This window comes from Scaptodrosophila lebanonensis, unplaced genomic scaffold (assembly GCF_003285725.1).
Source record: "Scaptodrosophila lebanonensis strain 11010-0011.00,11010-0021.00 unplaced genomic scaffold, SlebRS2 tig00001415-arrow-pilon, whole genome shotgun sequence".
NCBI classification, from domain to species: Eukaryota; Metazoa; Arthropoda; class Insecta; order Diptera; family Drosophilidae; genus Scaptodrosophila; species Scaptodrosophila lebanonensis.
Window position 1 is genome coordinate 11,949,723 of NW_022060742.1, and position 9,456 is coordinate 11,959,178.

General features: G+C 38.4%; 2 protein-coding genes across 2 annotated transcripts; both read right to left on the reverse strand.

Moving 5' to 3' along the window:
- Positions 1 to 1,334: 1,334 nt before the first annotated feature.
- On the reverse strand, positions 1,335 to 3,957 carry LOC115632814 (DNA-directed RNA polymerase II subunit RPB7-like). Its single transcript, XM_030530065.1, has 5 exons — positions 3,946 to 3,957; positions 3,560 to 3,880; positions 3,359 to 3,496; positions 1,763 to 1,836; positions 1,335 to 1,652 (listed from the first exon to the last, which is right to left on the reverse strand). Exons 1-4 carry the CDS (start codon positions 3,955 to 3,957, stop codon positions 1,786 to 1,788), a joined length of 522 nt encoding a protein of 173 aa, XP_030385925.1. The 3' UTR covers positions 1,335 to 1,652; positions 1,763 to 1,785.
- Positions 3,958 to 6,105: 2,148 nt separating this feature from the next.
- Positions 6,106 to 8,435, reverse strand: LOC115632568 (alanine aminotransferase 2-like). Its single transcript, XM_030529788.1, has 2 exons — positions 8,411 to 8,435; positions 6,106 to 7,898 (listed from the first exon to the last, which is right to left on the reverse strand). The coding sequence occupies exon 2, from the start codon at positions 7,736 to 7,738 to the stop codon at positions 6,296 to 6,298; it is 1,443 nt and encodes a 480-aa protein (XP_030385648.1). The 5' UTR covers positions 7,739 to 7,898; positions 8,411 to 8,435; the 3' UTR covers positions 6,106 to 6,295.
- Between the last annotated feature and the right edge of the window lie 1,021 nt (positions 8,436 to 9,456).

Here is a 9,456-nt window from a genome sequence, read left to right on the forward strand (position 1 = left end):
ATCAATAATCGGATCAACCAGTGGTAAGAGGACCCTTAGTGAAAATTGAAATTAACGAGAAATTATAAAATATTGGCAATTGTAATTAGCTTAATTCACTCAACAATTTATAAATAAATTGAAATAAAATATCTGTCTGTGAATCTTACAGACACTCATCAAATTTGTGCAATTTTATACAAGTTTTTAATATGTTTCAATTAACCTAAATTTTAAATAGTAATTAATCGGCAGACACTCTCTTATTCAATAAGTTTTCATTTAAATGAAGTTTTACTTTTTTTCGATCACGTTCCATTCATGCATTCTGTCCCGCTAAACATAGTAGCCAGTAAAAATTGTTCGTTATATGTATATCAAATGAAGCTGGATTATCATGCCATTAATTTTCGATTAAAGGAAGCGGTTAAAAAATGACACCTGCTGCCACGTCTGCACAGCTGACCGCAGAAACAGCTTGACTTTCGATATTCTTATCGATTTGTGGAAATTTAAATTGGAACTGATTCTAGTCACAGAATACACTTGAACTTTTTAATTCAGTACTCCGTATGTGTCCGTTGACATTTTGAAATAATTGTGTATAGATGAATGAATGAATGGATGAAATATTTCGCTTGGTAGTTCCACGAACTAGGCAGACATTTGGTGGGAAATAAAAATATTTTACTATCCGAACGTTGATGTTAGTTATAAAAAAAAGACGAGCTGTAATAAAAACAAAGCCAAGACAGCTAGCCCAGGACATTTGAATAAATATGAAATGCGCCTTAAAGTATGCAGCAATATGCACGTTTATGGCATAAAAATATTCAATTTCATATGCATTTGCAGTTACCATAAAGTAGAAAAACTGAAAACAGTCTCCCTCCTACCCCCCTCCTCCCCCGCCATACTCGTACACGCGCACAAGCGCTGCTGTTTTGCATACGAGGACAAGGAAAAGATAAACAAATAAAATGAAATTTAAAAACAGGAAAACAAGTGGAAATGCAAAACAAAAGCCAAGTGCAGGCTTAGCGCAAAGCCCGTTTGCCCTTTGTAAAGCCTTTTCCCCCTATATTCTAACACAATTTTCGGTACTGACCCAACTGGACAGTAGGGCCATCAACATTCCCAGCATAATTCCCGGCCTCTAAGCGTATTCCATGCCATTCCATATGGCCAGGCACAAAGGCCAAAATGCTGCTGCATATGACTTGGCCTCAAAACGTTTGGTACAGACCATTTCATTTTGCATTTAAATTTATTGTAAAATACCATGTTTATGGTCTATTTGTTGCTCTGGCCAAGTGGCCACGCGCCACTTGAAGGCAAATAAAGCTGCAGCGGCAAAAACAACAGCTAGCGCATAATTAATTAGCGCTGTCTGCTGGGAAGCTGAGAATGGTGTGTGGATTGGAGCGGGGATGGTGGATCGAGGGAGCGGTCCGCTTTGTTTTGTTGTTGCCAGCAGTGCATGTGGGTAGTAAATAATATGATGACTGGTTGGATGACTGGGAAGCCTTTTTGAGTTAATTAAAGTGCACTTCCCTCTATGTGGTTGTAAGTGTGTGTGTTTGTGTGTGTGTGTGTGTGTGTGCGTCAGAAGTTCGCGGCTTGTTTGGTTCGCTGAGTGATGGTTGGCTGCTGTTTTATTACAAAATGGCCACCTGCAAAGAAATACATATGAATATATACATACATATATATGTTTGTACATAATATGTTGAAATATCAAAGGCAACCAACAGCTGCAGAAAATGCAACGGTATTAACATACCTGAATGTATAGCTCCTGGTACGTTAATTGCGTAAAAGACCCAAAAAGTCCTCCAGCAGTGTAGCCGTGGCGAACTGAAAAAGACCAAACCGTTCAAAGAGCTATGTACAAGTATAGATAAATAAATGCCAATTGAAATGTTCAAGTATATACTCGTACATATTATGTGCTAAGATTCAAAACAGCCTTGTCTGTTTTCGTTTGTGAATTCAATTCGGCACAAGTTAATGGGATTCGGGAACTGAAGCACACTAATTCAGCTAAACATATATTTTTGATTTAAAAGGAATTACGAGCTTATTTAAGGATTGGCTATAATCAATGGCGTACACAGTTTTTACCAAAGGGGGGCCAAAAAATTAAAATTTTGATTAAATAATGCAAGATGCATTTAAAAAACAAGATAGAACGCTACAGTCGAGCAGTCCCGACAGTAAAATACCCTGTACTCTCCACAAAAAGGAAAAATTAAAAAAAAAAAAATTAAAAAAAAAAAAATTAAAAAAAAATTAAATTATTAAAAAAAAATGAATGAATGAATTAATTAAAATAATTAATTTAATTAAATTAGAATACATGTTTATGTTCAGTTTAAACAGCATACATTTACATCACGTACCTATGCGTGTTTATATGCGTGTATGTATGCAGCACAAAGTTGAACAAAAGCAGCAACAACAACAACAGCTGCGGGCAGCGCTGCCGACAGAGCTGCAGGCAGCGCATGAGCAGCGATTTTACTTATGGCTATAACTTTCTTCAGAATTGACCTATCATGATGAAATTTGGCACACGGACACATTAGTACTAACTGGATGTACCTACCAAAATTGATTTTTAAATTCCGAGAATTGCGGAAGTTATAAGAAAAAATACGAATTGCGGGGGAGTGGGGGGTGTATCAGAAAAAATAAACAAACTCGTTCTGCCTAGGGCTTATAGGAACCTTGATACCAATTTTGGTTATCCTAGCTCTTGTACTTACTGAGATCCTTGCGCTCATACAGACAGACGGACAGACGGACAGACGGTCAGACGGACAGACGGACAGACGGACATGGCTATATCGACTCGTCTTCTCATCCTGATCAAGAATATATATACTTTGTGGGGTCTGCCACGCCTCCTTCTGTGTGTTACATACATGCGCACAAAACTAGTATAGCCTTTCACCCTTTGGGTACAGGCTATAATAATTTATGCATATGATCAATGAAAAAACTTCAACTCAGTTCCATTTTAAGGCGAAATAGTGCGTCATAATAATGAATGTGTGGTCGACTTTATATGACAACATTTTTTGTATCCCCCTGCGTACGCCCTTGGCTATAAATATACTATTGCTGCTTAGAAGCAGCGTCTCACAGTTATCTAACGACCAGATATTTCGAAGGAAGCCTTTTGAGTTTTGCAAGCAGCTAGTATGTAGTAAGCAATTGCATCAGAAGATTATATTCAAAAGTTTTTGGTTTTTGAAAGGTCTGCGAAAAAACAATTGATTTGATTCTGAAACTAATGCGATATGGAAAAGCTTGACTCATACATCATAGAACCAAAATAGTTTATTTTGAATCCCAAATCCGCTTCAATACTTACAATTGATTTTGTATTGGTGCGTGTGCCCAGAATTCTAACACGCAGTTTGTCATTCGGAAGGATGCCAGATGAATCGCTCTTGGATTTCATGCACGGGGGCATGGCGGATCCACAGAACTCATAGTGCAAGGGTATGGACTGCAAAAAATTGAAACGTGGCTGCAATTAATATATACTCCTTGAACTGTGGGCTCTACTCACATATTGTGAAATGAAGCAAGCCATTACACCGGCTTGCGCAAAAATGCCCAACCTAGTGATGTACGTCACCTTCACGTCTATGACTTCGCCGCGTATGGGTCGATAAACGATGGCTTCATATCTAATTCGGTGCCTGGCATAACCTTCAAGGCGTTGTATGACACCGGAACCGATGCTAAGGATCTGCTTCACACAGATAATGCAACCAATACGCGGAGCACAACTGCCTTCCACCTCGAAATGAAACTGCGCGATGAGCTGGCCCGTTAGCTCCTTGCTAAAGTATCGTGGGTGCAGCTTGGTCGTATGCTCCAAAGTTATCTGCTCGAAGGCGAACAGCGATGAATGTATATCGACTAGACTTATGAAATCACTTCTGAGATTACCTGCATAAACATTTTGATCTCTTTTCGGTTAAACGAGCCTTAACTGTTGCTTAGCAAAATATTTCATTGAAAAAACAAATCGTCCGTCTGTGAACAGCTTTCACTGAAAACCCAGCGCCAACTTTGATTATAAACTCTATATGCGATGACAAATTGAATCTAACATTTCCAAATATATCGGTACTTGTGCAAATATCTAAATGACAGAGACAAAAGGACTTTTATGCCCCAATCTCAGTGAATTTTTATATTTTAATTATTATTTTTGTTAGAGTTAATTCTGGTATGTATACAATATTAAACAATCTGTCAAATATTACCGATAACATTTACAAATATATCGGTATTTGTGCAAATATCTAAATGACAGAGACCGATAAAAGGACATTTATGTAAATACTTTATATTTTACTTAAGTTATACAACAATTTGAAAACTAGTTTTGGCCTCTCTTTGATTTTTTTTATCTATTTATATTAGAATTATTTCTCGTATTGAACAAGATAACAAAAAATACTGCCACAGTTGTGAATACAACATAAAACAATCTGTCAAATATTATCATATTAAGATAAAAAAATGTTCAAATGTTTTGTTCAGAAGTAATAATATCTAAAATATTTAAAACCCCTTTTTAAATTCTGTCTAATTTGAAGCACATATGTATTTATATTTGTAAACTAAAAATTATAGAAATGAAGTTTCTGGGATTGAGAAGTAATTTTTTCGGATTTTTGATTGATCGTGACGTCATCTAAACTAGAGAAACCATTTAAATATTTTAGTGCATTATGTTGTTTTATAATTTTGAAGTAAATCCACAAATATTTCCATTTATCCACTCTCCAATCCATATTCATAAGCCTACGCTGCTTTTGAAAATTCATTTTCCTTATTTACTTAGAAATCACCCAAGACATTTCATCAACTAAAAGTCCCAATTGACAGCTACTTTGCGTTGGCGAATCTGCCAAACATATTTTATGTTGTCACTGGTGCCCACCACCCCAGTATTTGCTCAGTTCTCAGTCCTTGGTGCCACCACACAAGGACTACAGAAATGTCACACTTGCTTTGTTTATTCACACTTGTGCCTTGCGGGAACGGAGGAAGTGGACGAACATCCGGACCTTTGACACACAAACCAAGGATATTTCACATTTTCTTGCATGTCTGTTTGGCCGCTGCTTTCCCTTGTTTATGTATTTTTTATTATGATTGATATTTCTGTGCCCCTCTACTTTGGCTTTGGAAGTTTCATATTTATTGACAGCTGGCTGTACGGCGCATGTTGTTGACTTGTTTAGCATTTTTTATGAGCAACCCTTCGCAGACCCACGGCGCCAAGCTTTGACTGCCATTTTGTGTATGCGCCTCTCGAGTGTCACATTTAATAATTTGGTTGTAAACTGATAGGTTTTGGCTGGCAGGCGAACGAGTGTGCGTGGGTCTGGGCGTTTCGTTGACTGAATAGCTCTGCTCCTCAGCGTTTTTTTTATTTTAATTTTTTGTGCTTGTTGCCTGGTTGCAAGCTTTGCTCCATTCAGGGGGAGTTCTCATTTTTGAAAACGTCTGCATGGACTTTGAGAAGTTGGCTCGATTGACTTTTCTCAAACTTTGACAATAATATGTCTTTTAAAAGGTAACCTTTTTTTTTTTATATATAGTACATATATACATAAAACTCGATATTTCACGAAGTGCATAAATATGCTGAAGTGTAAGGCAAGAAGGAAACAAATATGTACATATGCAATTGAAAATTATTTAAGCAATTTTTTGAAGCTATTAATAGACATAGTATATTGTAAAAATTTATAAAATATTTAAGTATTAAAAAGTTGTTAAAAAAAGTTGAGTTAGTTGAGTTGGCATTTATCGATAAACGAGCACATGTGGGCTCATCCATACGTTCTTCACTGGGTCTGGGTAGATCAGCAATATATAGCAAGTAGAGCAGCCGGCTAAGCACACTGCCTTGGGGAACTTGGGGAGCTTTCATTTGGAAGGGGCTGAGAAAGTGCAGGGACGGGTCAGAGCACCCGCATCTTAAACTGTCTTCCATCCAGATATGATCTTAGCAGACCATAGTAGGGTGCGGGTAAAAGTTATTTGATTTAAGATAACCTTTCTGCAATGCAATGCAATGTTTGAATAATCTAAAGGTACTATATAATATATAGTAGAATCGTATATTTCATAAAAACGTTCAATACTCGCATAAATAAAGCACGGAGTTTTTTGTTTAAACCATTAGCAAGTGCGAGTACATATAATTTTAAAGATAGCAATGTAGTAGATAAATTCTTGGGAGGCCTTTAATACGATCAGTTCTCCACGGCTTCGCCAATTACTTGTATTTCTTTATAAACTCGTCATGGAATACCCGAAATTTCTCCATCATCAGCTTAAGTTTGTCTGTCTGTGGCAGAATCGTGCTACGGAAGTGATAGGTGCCTGGTTTTTGGCCAAACCCGCTGCCAGGTACAATGCAAATACCACTCGATTCTAACAGTTCGAAAGCATAGAAAGCATCTGGAGCCATATTCTTGTCCTTGGCCGCAGCAATGGCCTTGGGCGGTATCTCGATTTGGGGGAATATGTACATGGCGCCCTGTACCGGGTTGACCTTGTAGCCTTCGAAGCCACTGAGTGTCTTGTGAACGAGCTCGGCACGCTCCTTTAAGGAAGCCAACGTGGCATTCTTTTCGCAAACGTAACGCTCATAGGATGGTTCGCCTGGCTGTGGGGGATTAACCAAGGCGCTGACTGCCACCTGACCAATCGTGTTGCTGCACAAACCTGCTGTGATGGACTTGGTGAGCATGGCCTTAACCTGGGGGCACATATTTATGACCTCCATATATCCACCACGTAGGCCGCACTCTCCCAGATAGCCCTTGGATGTGGAGAGGAAGCTCACCAGCTCCTGGCTGCGATAGGGCTCGCCCATCTCATGCATGACCTTCTTGAACGAATAGAACTTGGAGTTCTTGTCGTACACATTATCCTGATAGACCTCGTCGGCGAGCAGCAACAACTGATTGTCGTAGGCGAACTTAATTATCTCGACGATGTTGTCGCGGGTCAGCACTTGTCCGGTGGGGTTGCCCGGATTGATGACCACCAGGGCGCGTGGATTGCAATGCTGTTGGCACTCGCAATAGGAACGCTGGAGCTCCTTGCGATTAAGACTCCAGCCAGTCTCCTCCTCTAGGTAGTAGTCCACCTTAACCATGGCATACTCCGCAATGGTGGCCGAGTACAATGGGTATTGAGGTATTGGAACCATCACACCGGGCGTCTTCCCACCCAACTGGCAATTTATGAGCGATAGGATGCTCTTGATGCCTGGTGTGGCACCGGCAGTCAAGTAGATGTTCTGCCAATCACTGGGTATACATTCATCCCGCCGCTCAATGAAGGCGGCCACTTGTCGACGCACCACCTCCAGACCAGCCGATTCTGTGTACGAACCCACCGAATGACCGTAACAGCTGTCCAAAATGAGCCGCGCACGTTTCTTAACATCTTCCGGATAGTCCGGTGAGTCGAGCAAGCGTGGCTCCAATGTTAATGTCAGTAGCTGGCGCAAGAAGGTGAGGGGTTGCTGTCCCGTGGCCTGACAATCGCCGGTATTGGCGCGTATTACTTGATCGAAAGGCTTCTTCATGCCCCTCTCCAGCTCCTTCTCAATCTCGCCAGCGCGAATAACCAGAGGTCCACGCACCGCATACTCCATGGCTATGAAGTTGGGATTGATGTTCTCCAGTTGCAAACATTTTGGGGGCATTTTGCTTTCAAAATTCAGTGATAATTTTGTGGAATATAACAGAATGCTAATGTTCTCGTACTAGACTGGATCCACGCACGTTCCTGGCCTCAACTCGACTGAGGGGCGGCAATGATCGCAATTTTTGAGTGCTAGATCAGTCGCTACGATTTCCAGAGCCCTGTATGACAACGTTTGGCATTATTAAACAGAATTGTTGTGCTGATAAATGAGGTGCTATCTTTCTCGTTGCCATCGAAAATTTTACACTCAACAAAAATAAGTTTACTCTTTCTTTTCGAGAGTGAAATTTGATGTAAATGCCATGAAAACGTGGCAGGTTGGGAATTATATCTGAACATATTTATAATCTAACGTCCCGCCCTTGCTACGCATGGGATGGGTATTTACAAATATTTTTAAATATTATACATGTTATAACACACACACACATATATATACCCTTATATTTTCTATGGGTTTTAAAAGCCCTCGCCTTAGAAAAATGTGCGTTCTTGTTCTTTTGAGCATTTTAAAATGATAAAAAAAAATTAAACTGCCTTTTTACTAAATTATTTGTGTAAATTTTACTTTTTAATACGATTTTTATATATGTTAAAAATGTAATTAAAAAATTATAAGAGCTACTAACTTACTAAACTTTTTGGATAGTTAAATTCAGCTAGTACTTACCTCGAGAAACCCTGAATAATATTTCAAGTAATATTTAAAGTGACACAATGTTTCGAGAATGAATTAAAACTAAAAGCATCCTATTCCGGAATTTTTATGTAATTTTTTTACTCCTTGGGTCTTTGCGTTTTAGTAAGGATCCCTATCTTTTTTGCATATATGTTTAAATCGGCCCATTTGTTTCGAAGCCTCTTTCAATTTAAATGAACAAACAAACAATCAAGTCTTTCCTCTTAATAATATTGGTATAGATTATTATTTTTTTTGAAAGCTATTAAGATTTTATAGACGACTTACAACATATATATGTATAAAGCAATTATTCAACCAAAGTGAACATAAAAATTTATACATTTTTTTACAAAAATTCTAAAAGAACATTAAATAATTAAAGGAAACGTTTATTTTGTGGAGTGTCGGCGTTGGCAGCGACTGCTTATCAAATCGCCCACGACTCATTGTATTAATTTAAATTGATTAATGCTCGGCGACGGCGTTCACACTATTACTGTTTTTTTTTTTTCTTTTTTTTGGATACTGTCATGAATTTGAAAAGAGTGCTTACCATTTGTTAAAATCTTTTTCAATTGGGCTTTAGCGTAATCTAGAGCACTAAATTTTGTGATACCCTTGCTAGTGCAACTAATTCTGGAGTGATTTGAATGATATTTTAAACAAAAGTAGATAAATGTATATACATATGGATTGTGCATATAGATTACTTTTTAAGATGTGGACAGTACTGACGAAATTCTGTAGCGAGGGAAATTCAAAAAATTAAAATAAACTCTTATAGATTAAGGACTAGGAGCGTCTATATCCATGTTTGGTTAATATGCGCTCAACAGTTTCCGAAATCCAGGCGTTTATCGGCAAGGACGGACCTGTCTAGATCGATTTCTCTTGTCATGCTGATCAAGAATATATATACTTTATGGGGTCGGAGACGATTCCTTCTGCCTGTTAGATACATTGCACAAACCTAATATACCCTTTTTACCCAACAGGTACAGCGTATAAAAAATTGAAATAGGTTAGGTTTTTCA